General features: G+C 35.9%; 1 protein-coding gene across 5 annotated transcripts in view; it reads right to left on the bottom strand.

Annotated features, from left to right (window-relative positions):
• Positions 1 to 18,849, bottom strand: part of USP47 (ubiquitin specific peptidase 47) — a 58,124-nt gene that overhangs the window by 22,421 nt on the left and 16,854 nt on the right. For 2 of the 5 annotated variants that reach the window (XM_075094830.1, XM_075094831.1), the window contains 11 exons: positions 17,587 to 17,790; positions 16,499 to 16,615; positions 15,226 to 15,364; positions 13,516 to 13,612; positions 12,832 to 12,977; positions 11,904 to 11,983; positions 10,893 to 11,042; positions 4,643 to 4,738; positions 4,400 to 4,552; positions 2,820 to 2,987; positions 548 to 679 (listed from right to left, as the gene is read on the bottom strand). In XM_075094830.1, the coding sequence (XP_074950931.1) occupies positions 548 to 679; positions 2,820 to 2,987; positions 4,400 to 4,552; positions 4,643 to 4,738; positions 10,893 to 11,042; positions 11,904 to 11,983; positions 12,832 to 12,977; positions 13,516 to 13,612; positions 15,226 to 15,364; positions 16,499 to 16,615; positions 17,587 to 17,790 (1,482 nt within the window). The remainder of the gene's footprint in view (positions 1 to 547; positions 680 to 2,819; positions 2,988 to 4,399; positions 4,553 to 4,642; positions 4,739 to 10,892; positions 11,043 to 11,903; positions 11,984 to 12,831; positions 12,978 to 13,515; positions 13,613 to 15,225; positions 15,365 to 16,498; positions 16,616 to 17,586; positions 17,791 to 18,849) is intronic. The other 3 variants (XM_075094828.1, XM_075094832.1, XM_075094829.1) reach the window with 2 other exon arrangements.

Here is an 18,849-nt window from a genome sequence, read left to right as displayed (position 1 = left end):
AAGTGATCTGCCTCTTCATTTTACAATGGTATAAAGTAGGAACTCCTCAGAAAAACATTATCCAGATTCTGGATTGCAATATCATTTATGGATACATGTACCACCTGAAATGCACCAGCAGAGCAGCTTTAACAGCACGGTCTGGGTTTTAATAGATCAACAAGCACACTTCTCTAAATAGTATTCTTCTCTAAAAACTACTCTTTACCCGTATAGAAGGCAAAATTCTAAATCCAGCCTGGTCTGTACATGAATAAAGGCTTCTTTATGAACCATCCCCCCTTCACCATCAAGAAGAAGCACTCCTCTCCCCAGTGCACAAAACCCCATAAATTAATAAAAGCCTCTCTGGAAATTAGTTAAGCTAATGAGTGAAACATATGTATATGGCAGACATTAGGATGAGAAGATGAACAAAGTAAATGCTTGAAATACCTGCACATAAAACCAGCTTCATGACATTACAAAGTGAAAAGTCACATGCAAAATACAAAAACTTATTGGTTCATCTGTGAGTACGCAAGATAACTAAGGATACTATTTTTACCTTGCTAACATGCTGATCATTAAAGCTGTACCACTGGTCATCACTGAAAGATTTTATACACGCGTAATAATGGCCACCAGCAGCACTTCCAGAATGAACCATAACAGAAAAGAGCTCATACAGCAAAGAACTCTGGGGACAGAGGAAAAAGGTGTGATATACATTAAGAAAAGGTAACCAAATGATCATATTAAAAAGTTTTAGAGCAATCACACAAAGCCAAATATATAAGTAGTGGTATGTTACAAAACAGAGCTGTGTAACAGAAATGCATTACTGCAATAGACACTGAACAAAATCAGAGTTCTGATACGCTAAATGTTATACAGAGTACATAGTAACAGAAGTAAAGAGGAATTTCCCCCTTCACTGGTGGGAAGAGAGGAATGGTCCAATGACTTTAAAAAAAAAAAAACAACACAAAAACATTTTTGAACTGGCTTTAAATACATTACAGTTACTTTGCTTCTGTACAAGCTCTGAATTGGTAAATTCTTATGTTAGGTAGGTATTAAACATATCTCCATACAAGAAACAAATTACCAACTTGCCTGTAGCTACAAAGTTTAGATTTATTTGCTACCACACTTCTCTGCTTTCTTAAAGATTGCTTTGCCCCTTAATGTATATCACAAACCAGCAATTGTTGTGTATACATTAAAACATGAAATTGAACAGTACTGACTCACAGAAGTGTTACAAGAATTAAATATTTTTAGATTATATAAAGGAAATGCTCTGTAAATTCATAGCATAAACTGCATCCGCTATTAAGATATCCAAACCAAAAAGCTAACAACATGGCTTCACAGCTAGTTTGCCTTGAGAACAAGTAGTATGAATTAATTGTCCAAAGTTACTGTCAATACTAGGACATGACATTTGTGTTACAGATACATTATGATACTCTGTCGCTGTTGCAGTCAAGTGCCTACTAATTTATTTTTTCCAAGACAACACTGAGAGTATTCAGAACATTTATTAAAAAACCCTCTCAAATGGTTTAAGGTAAATGTAAACAGGGACAGATATGCAGATAAAAATGCAAGTCGGCCTTTAAATATTTATGGAAGAGCTACAGCCAAACAGCTTCCTAACAAGTCCAAATAAAAGCTATCGGCCAAGTTTCAGATGAGTTCACTGAATGACGACCCATGAAGTACACATTGTAGACACTACCATAAAACTCAAAAGATTTCTGATTTTGTCTTGGCAAGAAAACTCAGTCAGGTTTCCTGAAGATCTCTGCTAATCTTTATGTCCCACAGAAGGATGACCACTATACTACACTGACTTGCTGCTCAATTCCAATGGGTATTTAACATTTAGACCCGTGGCCTCATCCGTATGACCACCTTTATACGGACAAGAAACCGATGGCAGAGACGGATCAAAACTTTCTGATCATCTCCTAGTAAACTGCAAGACACTTTTCCACTCAAAGCTAGTAGGCCTTTAACAGTTTGCCTCAAAGAAAAAACACTGCTCACAAGACAAAACAGTCTTCAGTTTGAGGGTCTGCTGCCAAAACAAGTTATCCGGGAATTCTCAGTCTGACAAGCTGAGAAGTCCTTTATTCTCAGGTGACTTCCAAATCAGTTGCATGCTTTCCTTTGCTGTAGTGTCGATTTTTAGAATGTGAATAAAAACATATGCTTCCCCCACCCCCAATATCAGAATTATTTATATTTTTATCATTTATATTTGGGGTGGGTTGACCCTGGCCGGCAACCAAATACCCACCCAGTCAGTCACTCACTATTCCCCCCGAATGGGATAATGGGGACAATCAGAAGAGCAAAAGTGAAAAAACTTGTGGTCAGAGATAATGGCAGTTTCATAAGTGAAAGAGGGAAAATATAAAAAAAGCTGCAATGATCAAAGGCATTGCTCACCACCTCCCACCAGCAGACCAATGCCCAGCCAGTCTCTGAGCACCAGCTACTTTGGAAAGTCCCTATTTTTTACTGCTAAGCATGACATTACACAGCAGCGAATATGGCATGGAATATCCCTCTGGTCAATTCAGGTCAACTGTCCCAGCTATGCCCCTCTTGAGACTCTTGCCCACCCCTAGCCCTACGCATCAGAGGGGCAGAATGAGAACAGAGAAAGCCCTAGTACTGTGCTCACTGTTCAGCAAGAATTAACACACTTGTATGCTGTCAACACTGTTTTTAGTCACAAATCCAAAACAGAGCACCATACAGGCTGCTATGTAAAATGAACTCCATCCCCATCAGAGCCAGTACCACATTTTTTACAAACATACCTTTTCACTGCCAGCTTTAGAAATTCTTTCCGCTGCACTATTGCTTTCAAGGCAGATTCCTTCGTCAACTCCATCATCATTAGAAAAATCATTGCTCATCTGATCACTGTGACAACTGCCTTCATTTTCAGCTCCGCTATCAGTGCAACTCTCAGTCTGAGGAGACTTCTTAAAAATAAGACATACATACTAATATTATACAACATTTAAAGTTATTCAGAAGTAACAATATGTTTGTGAAATGAAAAAATTCTGATCTGCAAAACAATGCAACTCTTCAAAACCCTAGAGACCTCTGCAATTTAGCATTGAGAATGGCGTGCTTCTGTTAGTAACCATCTTCCATCCACCTCTTACACCAATATTTTCTGGTCTGGTGGGCAACTGAATGGTAAATACCTGGTTTCATACCTGACAAGATTATATCTGTTAGTAACCTATTCCATTTACTAGCTAATTCAATTAAATACCTGGAAGTCTATTATCAGATAACAAATCCTATCGTAACATGGCCCTGTTAATCAGGACTGATTTGACTGGAAATATTTTCATCCATAGTCAAAGGTTTTCCTTCCATTTCAATTCACTGAACACCACCAAGGTATTGCAGTAAGACTGACTACTGTTCTATTAGCTTAAAAGCACAATGTCAACAACACTATGAATGCAGTTCATTTAGTAAAAGTCAGGATACCCATCTCTTACCTGATCCTCTTTTCTCTGGATAATTCTTTTGATTTTCTGACAGCTGTTAATTTTGTCTCAAATTCTGTTCTCCTGAATCAATCTTCATTCTCAATTAGCCCCCCCAGTAACACTTTGAGAGGTGTCAAATTGCTTATATGGCACACTTCATAAACCAAAGGTTTGTATGGAGTCAGTAAAGCCTCTCCATACACATATCAATGCAGTATTTCTCTTATTCCACTACAAGCTAGCACAGTGACATAATGTTTTCATGGAATTAGAGGAATAAATTCCATCTTTAATGCAGGAGGCACATTAAATACTTTTTGGTGAATGTAATTGCACAACGTGAATTTTGGCCAGAACCAGAAGAGTCAAAAGCCAGAAGATGATGCAAGTGAAAAATAAGATTTTACAAATCTCATTTCTACAGCATACGAAACATTGTGAGTCAGAGGGAATGAATTAATCATTAATGCTTGCTGGACTAACCTCAGCATTCAGAGTTTCAGAACTCTACATCACCTCTGGTGACCAAAACAGATTAAAACACAAGTTTAGTAAACGTTTCATTCTGGATTTGCAGAATATGCAGAAGCCCCAAGACCTGTGCTTTTAAATCCCTCACGTGAAGATACAAGAAATCAGAAACAGCTTCTTTATGAAAGCTTAGAAACCCTATAGTGATTAGGGAATATACTCCCTTTTTAAATATAACAAAAATCCACATGGACAAATTAAAAAATTTCAAATTAAAACATTGCCACGGCCAAAGAACATTTTTTGTAGATGAAGAACGTTGTTAAAATGGGTTTATTGAACCGATATTTTAATTTTCTTAATGAGAAACTTTAAGAAAGTTAAAGACTTTTCTCCGAAACCAAACATTTTACCTCATCTTCAACATCAATGAAGACATTCATGTCTAACTCCTCAGGAAAAGTCATACGATCGTTGAGCTTAATTCTGTGCATAGTGGTATAATCGAAGTCAAATCTCTTCAGCTGTAACGTCAGCAGATACGGAAAATGCAAGAACCGCAGACCCTAAACAAAGCAAAGATAAGATTATGCTACCATTGTCAGGATTGGTATTTACCAAAAGTAATTTTTGCAAATGATTTGGACTGCCTTTACCTTCCTTGCATCACATTTCTTCTTACATCGTTCACAAAAATACTGATTGGGGCCATCAAGAATCTCAGGCTGAATGAAAGCATGTAGTGCTTCTTCCTAATAATAAAAAGACGTTACCTGATTTTTAAAGAGTGTTTACTATGTAGGTATAAATCATAATGATAAATTTACAATGAGACTGCAAACACACACAAATTACTTCAGTTAAACCTACAACCAAAATTTGATTGACACAAACTTTGACACAGACAAAGACTCAGGAAAATATGAAGAGAAACCAACATTTCTATCCAGCCCAAGATTAAACAGTCAAACCATAATTCCTGCTAACTATATTTCATTCAGTGTTTGATGAATCCAAATTGACTTGTTTTAATAAACATACAATATAAAATGATATCTACCCCTGTTATCTTGCACATCACTTTTAGTCACATCTGTTCAATCAACTACTGTGAAAACAAGCTTATCTTTTAACTCTGGCCCTGTTCTCCCAGAATTTTGAGCTGGTGGTTCTCCACTTGAAGAGGAGTTTTTTCCAACAGATACCATCCAATAATTATTGGTGTGGCGGGGAGGTGGCAGGAAAAGCGTTACTCAGTTCCTCAGTGCGCTGCCTGAGGAAGACAGCCGTAGTCCCGTTCTACAAAGGGACTTAGGAAACTACATTTGAAGATACTGCTTTTAAGTGAAAGGTGGGGAAAGGACAGAGGGAGGGTATTTGAGCTTCACTCCCAAAGGAGTGAGAATCAGGTAGGGCTGTCTCCTATAAAGACAGGACTAGCTTCCAAGTGTAAACCTTATAAGGCAACTGACCAATAACTGGAATTTTGTCCTCTGACAGGTGCCTGAAAGTTATGTCACTACTGCTTAAATCCAGGAGTTGAATGATTTCTGCTTTGCTCCTCTCTACAAGAAACAATATTCAAAATACAACCAAACTAATCATTAGATCTCCCCCTAACAGAATTTGCAACAATGATATTGCACATAAGTTGTATATAATTGAGAACAAACTTGTTCAAACAAAATTAATTGAGAATATTGAGATGGGTTCAGTGAAGAATTATCCCCAGAGATTGGCTTGCAGTCACCTTGCAAGCCAATAATTCTTGAGTTTCTGAACTCCAAGTGGAACCCAAAAGGTTTTTTTTCACATATGGAGGTGAAAACAAATACCATGCGCATATTTAGGCATTCAGTTTAAAGGAAAGATGAACAGAAACAATACTTTAAAAATTATGATCTCTTACAAAGGAATGTAGCTGGTCCCTGAAGTCTGAAGAAGTCAGAGGGCACTTAACTGGGCAGGGTATATTCACCACTTGTAACATGGCAGGCACAGAACTTAAGATTACTATCTACATCGTATTGTTTGAAAAGTCACACTTTGGGAGGAAATCAAGGATAGGTCAAGTTCTTCAAAAAGCCTCAAATTCTTCTCTTCTCCCTTCTTTCTTTCCAAGAACTCAGGGAAGCAGCAACAATAATAAAACAGATGTCTTACAAAAGCTCTGTTGCTGTTCTAGGAGAAAGGACTTGTTAAAAATGACTGTATTCCAGGTGACAACTACTCACAAATGAAAGATATACCAAATTCAGCAAGACAACGGTAAATTTAAGGCAGTCATCTCACTTCACCGTTTTCAGATCCACCCAGAAAAGCCTTTCAACAGCCCTGAAACCACAGCTCTGAGGCAGAGAGAGTCTCTAGACATGTGAAAACATTTCAGAGCCTGAATTGAACTACTGTCTACATACTTACTTCCTAAACGCTATGGAGGCTGAGTGGCTTTTTACTCAAGAGCAACAAATAGCCAACGTTTAGTAAGATTATGCACTGAGAAGTGAGGAATCTCATTCTAGAATTTAAGAAAGAAGTCTGAGCAAGTTATAACCCTGCCTAAAGAGACAGGGGAAGAAATGGATTACTGCGTTTTGACTATTCTGTGAACTAGTCAAGGAATTAGTATTCAGAACTATTTAAATGAAAGCAAAAAAGTTAATAACAAACACGGAAAACATGAAACATAGAATGCATCACATAATAACCACAGAACTCTGTCTTATGAATCAAATGCCAGTTAAGACAATAAACATATATTTTGAGTGTAAGAAAAAAGTTACAATTCATGCACCAACATGAATATGAATGAACGGGAATATACGAATGATGGAACATGAGTCTAAGTGCTACATAATCATTTATGTGATGTGCATTTTAACAAGGAAACATACTGTAAGTTTTTACATATGGGAAAAAGTGATGATCCTTCAGACCCCCAAAAACTGAATGAAGTGTTATTTCATTACTCTTCTGGTTTCACTGCTTACCACACAGAGCGAGCTGTACTTTGAAAACCTGATTAAAACTCTTGAGAATTCCATTATTTTTGAATTATATGAATATTTGTGTATTTTTCAATTATTGTTAGAAAGAACATTGCTGTTCCTCAGGTTTACTCATTTATGCCTCCTCCAGTTCTCTCCTGTATGATCCTTACATCAAAGTTAGTTCTGCTGATTAGGGTGTTTCTGAATGCAATTCCTGTTCTAACACAGTTCACCATTTTCTACTCTGACAATTTACTTGACAAAACCAGTGACAAAGCTTCTACACTGCACTACCTACCACATGACATCCCCCATTTTTGTGCAACTCTACTTTTAGAGTAAATGTTACCTTTGACGTTATCTTCAAAGAAGTAACTATTACGTAGTCTTAAAGCTATTAAGCATTTCCGACATTCCCAACACATGTACACTTCAAAATATACCATAGAAGATCAAGCAATAGATTAGCATGACAAAGGCTATTTAAACTTCTTTTACAGCTCAGAGAAACAAAAGAGCAATATAGGCTGAAAGAGACTTCTAGAGATCATCTGATCCTAACTCCCCTGCTCAAAGCACACTGCTCAGGGCCTTGTCAGGCCAAGTTCTGAGTACATCCACTTCTTAATATTCTGTTTATGAGATTTGTAACACTTAGCATACCAAAATGCCATAAGAAACAGTTCAAACTAATTATTGTCTGGCTAAAGATAGGCACTTAGGACACAGTCTTCTCCACAAAAATGCACTATGATATAGTTAGTACTTTGACAGGTATCTTACTGCAAGCATTTGTATAAAACCTGTGAACAGGAGCAGTAGAACCTTTAGGAAAAGTTTCACAATAAACAGCAATTAGGCAGAACTGTGGAAGAAACTAGAAACTATTTGCTATCTCAGATTTTCAGAGCTCATCTAGTTTTACTGTGTCCAAAGAATACGCTCAACTGAAAATACAAGACTTTGTTGTTACCAGTCTAGCTTAAAAAAAAAAAGCAAATATCATATCCATATTCTAACTGCCTTCAACACTTTTAGTTTGGCAATGACAAAGTTCAATGACAAATTAACTTTTGCCTAAAAAAGGTCTACTTGTATGCATACCTATATCCTCAAAAAGAAAAGCTAACATACAAGTGATGGTGAAAACTAACAGCACTGGACAAAACAGAAGTGGACTCACTACATCTACAGAATACTTATATTATTCCTAGTCTTCTGGTATTATAAAGCCATTTCCACTATTTTCTAGTAACACAATTTCAGCATGCCAGCTAGTTCCTCATTGCACCCACTCTTCTCTCAGCTGTTCTCCATCTCACAACATTTTTATGTTTTGCAGTCAATAGATCTTTTAACTTGTATCTAATGCTGCAAAATTCAGGCATCTATACAAAAGATACTAGTACCTACAAAAATCAGTATGTGAATTACTGCTCCTGTTTACCTCTCTGAAATAAGCTATATATTTTTACATCTATATTCCTACTGACCTCAAGAAAAGATGATTCAGGTTTTTTTTTTAAAGCACGCCCTTGAACAACGGAGATAGTGTAAACCCTTTTTCAAAACTACCCTGAGATACATACTGACAAGACCTCAGTGCCCCAGAGATGCCCTAATAAGTTTGTAGGTATGTAGTCTTACTACAAGAATTTGGGAAATGGAGAGGGGAATCAGACGAAAATATTTCAAAATGCAAATCTTAAACATACTGAAGAATTTCAGAATTACTTCATGTTAGGAAATAAAGGAAGCATAACATTATCCTTCCCAGTTCAACACTCCCATGTATTTAAGAAGTAATACATATATATTTACAGATAAATGCAACATTTCAGGTATGTACAGTTTTTCTGGTAGTACACAATGTCGAACAGTGGGATAATACACTTCATGTGGCATTCTACAGATTAACCTTATTTAAAGCTCATACATCCATTCTCTCTTATCAGAAAGTAATGGAAAATCACTTACCTCTAACTAGAGTTCTTTGAAGGTAGTATCCTCCTTAGATCCCCTATCTTGGGTTGTGTCGCCTGCTGCAAGTTCCCTTAGGAGCTGACTAGCAAGGTCTAAAAAGTTTTACATTCCCTTCTATAAGCCCTATTAGCGCATGTGTGAAGTTTTTGATCTCTCACTCATACCCTTATGCCTACACCTACTAAATCACCACCATCTATGGATCAATGGAGGATACTACCTTCAGAGAATTCCATTTAGAAACAGGCGATTTTTCCCTTCTCCAAAAGCAAGTATCCTCCATATCTCCCCACTGTTGAAGACTACAAAACTAAAAATTACATCTGCTATAGATAATACAAATGCAGGGAGGAGAATCAACTGAATCAGCATAGGAGTTAAAAAAGCTCAAAAATTGAAGCATCGGTACAAATTGCAACCATGTAACTGTGTAACAAAAATCTTAAAACTATTTTCTTCAATGTAGTAAACGCAGTAAATGCTGATTTACAGGAGAAATATCAAATACTACTGAAAGTAATCTGATATTTAAGAAGTTAATTGTTCAAGCTTTCTGTGTTTCTAAAAATAGCCTTTTGTTTTTGCAATCTGCTATAGACTTTCCTAAACAAAAAATTTCAAGACACATGTACAATGCATTGTTAAATGCAGAATACAACTACATGAACTGAATAGTTTTCATTACTTTAATAGATCAGAAAAATCTCATTATTGAATAAAAATGACAAGAAACTTTGTTTTAGGGAGCATTTCTAGAAATGAGTTTTAAAAGGTGAAAAGGGAAGCCATCTACTTAAAACACTGATCTGTATCAATGGCATGGCAGCTCAAAATATAGCTTCACTTAGCTGGGTAGTTCTAAAAAAATTTAACGCAATCCTTAATGAATTCAAAGGACTTCATTAACTTGAATCCTTTTTCTGAGATCCATGTCCCTCATCTTTACTACTTCAAGATTGGTATTTTAAGTTTTAAAGCATGAAGTTCTTTGAACCTACACTGCAGTTTAACCTAATTCTAACAATTCTTAACAGAATTACTGTTAAGAATTACAGACTATTAGCACTTTAAAAATATTGCCAGCATACTAAATACAAAAGGAAAAATACTTTATATATAATAAATAATCCTGGTAAGCCAATTACACAACAACTGTTTGTTTAAATCAACCTTTGCTGAAAGACATGTTTGATTCATTCTTACTCTTTCTCACAACTTTACCCATAGTACAGCTATTCTAAGCCACAACAGTGGCATTTCACAGTTCGCAATCACTTCTTTTCAGGGGGTTGGAAAAAATAAAACAAAAAAACTTCCACAGATTTACTAAGCAACATATATGCTTGCCAACATCATTAATGCTGGAGCAAAAGTGACCAAGAATACTGACGTATGATACCATTTTTTATTGTCATTAAATTGCTTGTTAAAAGCATATGGTATTTGAGAACTGAACTTTAAAAAGCACAGCAACAACATGGCAATTAAACTAAAAATTCTAAGTCAATGTTCTGTTCTTTCACTAAGATTTTCAACAATGCTATGAAAATTTAGCAGATGTGTCAATAAAGAGAACAACCCAAATAAAACTTAGTGGTCTCAAAAATATCTTGGGTAAATGCTGAAGATTTTATCAGGAAGAAAATAATTGATTACTGTAGCCCTAAGGCAATAAAGTTGCATTTCCCCTCCCCTTATACATGCACCAGTAGGACTCATTGAAGGGCAAAAGAAAAAACAAAACAAGAAATAAACCAAAAAGCCAAAAAAAAAAAAATCTTCTAGAACTTGCTAGCTGGTTCACTGCACAAAGACGAACACCCCAAGATGGAGTATCTAGGATGATACTTACCATGTAACAAATTATACCACTGTCGCATTATGTATTCTATGTGAGTATGGATGCACTATTAGTCAGCATAATAGTACACACCACGCTAGCAAATGCCTGGTTGGAGCCATACGGCCGGATGACCAAAGGAATATCCAGGTAAGTGTCGATTCTCCAGCCTTCATAACCACATTCTAGACATCTTACATAGTCTTTTAGTTTGCCTTGATACAGTTGATTTATAAGATCGGCCTGAAACAAAGAAGATATTCAGACCTTCAAATAAATGAAACAAACATATTTCCTTTCTTTAGTTTTACAAGAAAATGCCTTTTCTTTAATTAAGTCTTAATTGCATAGCTACACATTTAGAATACCACCGGACCCCCCCATTCAAAAATCTTGATTTCTTATTTCCCCCTACCCCACCACTGCACAAAACACATTCAAGTGAGCTTCTCAAACCACATTATATAAGGTTCACAGTATACTTTGTGGTCACCTCTTTAGTGTGACTACAAAACCAGCAAAATTTAAGTGTACATTCTAAAAAAAGCCTGATCTTGCCGACACTGTTAACAGACTGATACTGCAGTCCTTCCCTGTGTCTCCAGAGGTAGGTGCAGAAAGCCAGAGGAAGTATTTGCCAATCTACAAATCTGAAAATTGGCTGTAAGATGTTAGCCACTTATCAGAATGTAGCACATGCTATGAATGTATTGGTATCTTTCTCCTACATTAGAAGAGTGGGCCTGAGCTGCAACAGCCCGCAACGTAGCCTAATAAAACGGTGACAGCAAGGAAGCTATCACAGAAGAGAAGTTACACAGTTGCTTTCTGTGCTTCAAATAAAGACTAAGTAAGTATCCAGATTTCAGAATATTCCACTTTTAACTGGGGGAGAAAAACATATGTAACACACTCTCAGAAGTCATACATTATAGTAGATGAATTATTGCATCAAACAAGAAAACTGACAACTATTGCAGACTTTCAATAACCTTGTATTTAAAATTCAGTTAATATTTTTCACAATCACCCTTTAAAAAAACCAAAAAAACCCCACCACAATACCACACCGCTGACCAAGGAAAAAAGTTTTTATAAAATTACCTGTTCTGTTTGCTTCCACTTCTGCTCCAAAGCATCAAACATGACTCTACAAAGCTCCTGCACATCATGTTGCTGCCATGCTGTTAGAAATTTAAATTAATCTTAATTATACAAGAGATGTTATTAGCCCAAATACTAACTGTAGCCTGAGAATACTTCCTAAAAAGCTACCGATTTGTTTAAGTCTGTACCTATTATTTACTACACTGTTCACTATTGGGCCAGTGTTCAATTCCACGAACAGCGGCTTCTCAAGTTAAGCTGGAAAAATAAGCAGCCAGCTTGCTCACAATGCTTATACATAAACAAAAAGAACTGCATACATAAGCAAGAATATGTAAAAAAATACAGAAATGCTAATATGCACTGTTATAAAATAAACTTGTTCTGACTTTTTTCCCACTTCACGCTGATTCTCTAAAACCCAATTTTTTTTCTTTGTAAGCATAAGGACACTGAAATCCAACTCCTTATCATTATGTGATTACTCCATGGAAAAATCAGCAGGTTATGGGGCAAAATTACACTATACAAGTGTCAAAAAGACAAGCACAGTGTTTGATTTTATGGAATTATCCATATTATTTTCTATTTAATGTGCATTTGACATTTGTGATTCAAACCACATGCAAGTTTCTCATAAAGAGCTACTTCTTTCGAAACAATTAACAACTGGAATGATAGCTTAATTACAAAAATATAATGCTTTTTACTTTAACAGCTTAAAACTCACAGACATAATTTCTTTAAAAATCAAACACACCCCACGACGAAGTATCCGCTTAAGCTATGTTGTTTCTATTGAAATAAAGTGGAGTCTAATAATTATTTTTGATTATTCTGGCATTTTACACCTATAAACAGCAGTCTAGGCCCCTAGCGGGCAGCTGCTGAAGCAAATCACACAAGCTTAATAGTTGCATATTACCCTCACTACTATCCCATCCAAAACTCCGTGTGACATCTGTTGTTTCAATTGCTCTTTTTTTGCTGGTCTGCAGTAAAATAAACAGCCTTTGAAGCTGGTAGGGGATACTCGTCACAGGATCCTCTTCAGATTCTTCAAATTCCCATCTATTCACAACACAAGATATTTGACAATTAAAAATGCTTTGAAAACATTACTTAAAAAGGCATTTAAATCAGCATTTATTACATTTCAAGAGGTCTCAGACTACAGAGGTTAACTGAAGCTCTGTTTCTTGGGAAAAGTCAAATGGAATCGCTTTCCATTTCTGCAGTAAATGACAATACTGTTCTTTAAATGTACAAACCTAACACAAACAAATGACGTAATTCTGAAGCCATTCACTGCACACAGACAGACATGAACTGCACTTAGTATCAAACTTAATTTCAAGCTTGATGTTTTCAAGATGAGGCAAATTCTTTAAAAAGCTCGTCCATGCCACAACCAACAACATACCATAGTATTTCACTAAAAATCTGAAGCTTTTAAGCAAATATAATTTTAAATAGTCTATCCAGCTTGACTACAAGTATGCTTTTCAGTATCCAAACATGGAAATTTTGAGAGGAGGAATTTTAAAGGGTCTCCTATCAATATATACCAGGACAAATTTAAGAACAGGTTTTGATTATGTATACTCACTTATATAACGCATTTCTAAATTCAGGAGTCATGAAAAGCGTTTGTAGAAGGCTGTTCAAGTAGCAAGTCATTGCTTGATTTACTAGCCCCACGTAACCTAAAAATACAGGAAGAATGAGATGGAAATAATGCAAAGAGATAGGAAATCAATTTAAGAGTTAACATATTTGACGCAAACCCAATTCTGTGATAACGCTTATTTAAGAACTGCATCCAGCACTTGTAATTTATTGTTATTTGCACTATAAAAATCAAGGGAATATTACAATTGCTCACTTCTGAGAGCAATACAGTAAGAATTTACACAACAGAAATTATTTCACTGAATGACACAAAGCTATTTTAGGATCACAAATTACGTTTCACAATAATAACCAATATTTAATGTTGAATACTGTACCAATAGGGAAGCAGGTAACCGTAAATATTTTAACAGTTGAATTACATATTTTACAGAAGAATCTAGAATTTGTTAAAAACAATTGTGTACTAGCTTACTTATTGCCTGATGTCAACTAAAACTATACTAGTTATAATGTAAATGATTTGTATCTGCATTGGTTTGTACTATCTTCTCAGAACTATAAAAAAATCTCTAAAATGCCCATGCACATGTATCTTCTAAAACCTTCTCCCACAATAATGAATTAAAACAGCTTCTAAAAATCAGTGTCATTTTTATTAGCTGAAAAGGGAATTATTCTAGTCATCTTACTGTCATTTTAAGATTTTCTCAAAAACATACAATTTTAACAACAGTTAAGTAAGCAGCATATACTGAAGCACAGTGTAATACATTAAACATGCCTATTTACACTGTGAAGCTCTTAGTAAGGATTAAAAGAAATTTCTGTTCCCTACTGGTACTGAAAAGGCAGCTAACCCTGTGCAAAACAGGCATTTTCTGTGAAGACACTCAGTTCAAACGTGTATTTTATTTATTACTCTGCTCTATACAGAGCATCTTTTCATTGTTATATTAAATGAAAAAACAGTATGTGGCAGATAAGCTTCCTTATCTCTCAAAAAACCTTGAACACACATGAACTGGAGTAATATGAATGTCGTCTTTGTGCCTGCCGAACAAATTTAGTATCAGAAGTTTGTCTCAGTAATGAGTTATAACTTGCTGTCTCTTCCTGCCCCCTACACACAGGCACCCAGCCAGCCTCTTGGGACCTGCCCTAGCACTCATCTGCAAGTCAGACCTGTGCTTCCCTTCCAGAGGGAGTCAGGCCACGGCAGATGAACCTCCTGGGGAATCATGGTGCACAGAAACTGCAAGCAGGGGCTACAGGAGGAAGACTTCAGTTAATGGGCAGAGTGCAGAGATTTGGCAACAGCCCCTCTGTTACAGAGTATCAAGTACTCATTAAACTGTGAGTGAACACAGAGCTTGAGGTGAATACTTTCTGGTAGTACAACCCTGACTACTCAGCTAGGGACACAGCAGCAGATTAGTGCTGAAAAGGATGACCCCTGACAGAGAATTTGAATTGCACTGTCAGAGGTAAGACAAGGATGGGATACAGCTCTTCTGTTCCCAAAGCGATATGAAATTTTGTAAAAAATGTGACAGAAAGTCTATTAGTGATGTGGGGTTTTTTTAAAGTAAACTGCAATTTATTTCAAAAATCTTGAAGTGCTGCTATTTGAAAATATGCTACAATAATTAAGAGTTAGCATCATTTTTGCAAGAGAACACTATACCTGTTTCCGATTTGCTCAGGACTGAAGAATAAGAGTAGTTTTGACTGACATAGTCATTAGTACAGCCAACAGAACCTTCTCTTGGAAGAGGGCCTATAAATCTGTCTTGCACACTGTCATCTGTTGTACCTGACTCCTCCTAAAAACATAAATCCAGAGATTTTATGCAAAAATTAGACAACAAATTTTTACTTAAGCACCTGCAAGTTTTACCGCTTTCGTGGCCAAGAAATCAATTTTGTTAGCATACCGCATAAGTTTTACAAAATTGAAGATATACTGTTGCTTGAGTAACTTTAATTCTGCCCTCCAAATTCTCAACCCCTTCAGAAATCTTTCCTCCCATTAGTGGAAGCAAATGCTCTTTAGAATACTATATAATCAAATACAGTACCTATCATGCATACAACAAGCAAGCCTGCAGTCTAGCATCTCCTATATCTCAAGTTTTCCACACTGAAATACAGAATGAGATTTTCTTTTTTTTTTTTTTTCCTTTGTTCAGGTACAAAAGTTACAATTCCATACTTTTTCACAATTATCCTCAAATTCTGACCTTGTGCACAATTATTTAAACATTGGGGGTTTCCTTCCCTGTTTTAAGATAATGAAGTTCACAAGAAAGGCTAAGTAGGCTAGCATTATGCTGACATAAGAGCAAAGTAATCCAATCCCTGATTTAAATAAACTACAACTGTGTTCATCTTTTACTGCATCATATATTTGAGAAATGGGAAATTTCAAATATTTTGTTATATCGGACAGTTACTTCTAGAAACACTGATAACTCTTCCCCCCCCACCCCCCCAAAGGTAAATTTGTAAGTAGGTAACTGCTGTTGATACAGGACTGCCATTTCTGAAAGTTCTACCAGAATGGCTTAATATTGCTTTCAAACACCCAGAGAAAAAGGATTAGGTATATGATTAAACCTGTATTGTTAAGACTTATCTCTAAATATGTCAAAGATTAACTAATTATGTAACCTTAGAAAATTACTCACAGCAAAGCACTACAAAAAATATACAACAAGCACAAATAAAAAGTGACAGCAAATCATTAGTAATGGAATTGGTCCTACTCAGAAGAAACCTAGAAGTGTAAAATAGTAATCTAAAAGTCTGTTGAGAAGGTTCCTGAAGAAGCTTATTGTATGAAACATACAGCCCAATTTTATTTCATTTTCTGATCTCACAAAAGAGCAAGACATGGAACATACATCTCTCTCCCCCCAACACTACAGCTTATGTAGCTGAGCAAAGGTTTTACTTACTGGCATTATATGAGGTTGCTCACCATCTTTGTCTGTCAAATGTAAAAAGTTCTTCTTCCCTGGCTCAAAACCAGCATCAAGAATAGTTTTGTCACTGTTCTGATCTATTGGAGTCTGCTAAAAAAAAGCCAAAACTAAAAAAACCACCACACACCAACCTCACAGTACTGTTTTTTGTTAACAGAGCTATACGCAATTAACAAATTCCACCCAAGTACATTGCTTGCAGTAGCTTCTGACACACTAAGATGAAATGAAAATAAATATTTATCCAGTATGAACAAAACATACTCATCATTAATACTGAAAGAACTTGAACAGTTTAAGAAACAGTGTAACTTAAGTATTACAGTACAGTTTAATATTTAGAAGCTGGTTAACCCATGCAGGAGTCAAGACACTGGTCTACAAGTGTCTTGCAGAACATCAAACCATCTATGTCCTGTAGAGCTTGCATATACTTGGGTTTTGCGTTTTCCTCTAAAATAAAAAACTAAAAACCAAAAAAATGACAACAAAAAACCCCATTAGTTCATCAAGGGTAAACATGACCTGAGATAAACTAATGTCTATTTCTTAAGGAATCTTACAAAGTTTTCTAGGTTCATCTAGAGAAATCACATTAACTAAAACCAAAGCCAAGTTACAGTAAGCACAGAAGTGATACTAATAATAATTTTTTATATTACAAATTCAAATAGGTATAGGAAACATGGAAAGTCACTACACAGCATGCTTCTGTTGAGAAGGAAACATTTCCCAAACAGATGAGATTAATTATGGGAATTATTAATACATACCGACAATGAAAACTAGCATTACATCTAATTGATCATATTAGTTTCTTTTGTTTAATGATTAAATGCATATATCAATTAAAAGCACATTTTGAGACTAAAATGTAGATAGATATAATACAAAATAAAATTCAGCCAAACCAAAATAGTGGTGTCAATCTGCTCTGGTGCACCTACTACTAATTTTTACATGAACTAAATGAGCAGTACACAATCCAGATAGCACTTTTGTATAATGTGAAGGTTTAAATGTTTGCTATTAAGAGGAAACAGAAAGCACTTTTGCCATACCGTATCAGTTACATTATCTCCATTTCCCCACACTAGATCAAAAGTTCCATTCACATAGCCCACTTTTGAAGCCACATCTTCAAACAGCCTTTTAAGTGGTGTGGAAGCTGGCAGGTTCAAGGTAACACGCTCATTTACTGTCTTTGAATTTGTGGTATCTTGTATTATACACAGTACCCTGGGTTCCTCGGCAGCACTTTCCACCTGAAATGACAGCAGGCAACAATTCATGAGTAAAGCTCAGAACGTTTTGGAGTTTAACTGAAAAATCAAAATAAGGCTTCATGAGTAACATGTTGCATACTTTTACAACCTGATCCTGAAACGGGATTTTATTTTTGAAAGCAGGCATAAGAAAATTAAGAACCTTCTGGTTTTGGAAAACCTATGTAAAAACAAGCTCCATTTTTATAGAAGAAAAAGGAATTTGGATGGGTGGATCACTGTGCTGAGATATAAACTGTTCAAGTTCTGCACAGAATTTCAACCAGGAAGCAGATAGAAGACTGCTTCAAAACAGGAACAGACTTCCAAATCACCACTTCAAGTTCATATTTTGCTTTGACATGATCATAAATCCTGCTGAGGTAGCAGTATACCTTTTATGATTTTTAGGAATGCAACCCGGAAGATGTGCAAGATGTGACCATTAAACAAAAAGTTTTGTAACCAAGCCACCAACTCTCTTCTAAATCCACTGCTACATGAGTCACTGGAGAAATTCTGCCTGAACAGAAAAAAACATTGCCAAATGGCTACTAGACAAAGTAAAGAGATTTTTGAACAGCAACTTCAATATATCTGAAATCAGAAAAGTAACAATTCTGAATGAAGGCGGCAATGGAATAATGATAACGTTTTACGGACCCAGGTAAGCCAAGAAAATGGCACTTTTCCAACACTGAAAACCCAGGAAGTCAAAGATCTAAGCAGAATCAATTCATTCTCTTAGTTATCCAGCTCTAGAACAATCAGCAGTAACTGATATTTAACTACAGGTCACACAAGAAAGCATCAGGTCAGTAAATGGAATAATTAGTCCCCAAGGACTCAGCCTTTTCAACTTGCAACACACAGAAAGCATTAGTAATGCATGTCAGAGCACCCAAATCTCAGTCCCTGACTAAAGTGTACATCGTCTGAAAAGCGCAGAGATACATGCAATACTAGCATGATTTTCAGCAGATAAAGACAAGATAGCAAGAACTGTGTTCATACTAAAACTGTCAAACATGTCATAAGCATCTTCTAGAGAATAAAGAA

This window comes from Phalacrocorax aristotelis, chromosome 5 (assembly GCF_949628215.1).
Source record: "Phalacrocorax aristotelis chromosome 5, bGulAri2.1, whole genome shotgun sequence".
Taxonomy (NCBI): Eukaryota; Metazoa; Chordata; class Aves; order Suliformes; family Phalacrocoracidae; genus Phalacrocorax; species Phalacrocorax aristotelis.
This window is presented reverse-complemented; position numbering and strand designations above follow the sequence as displayed.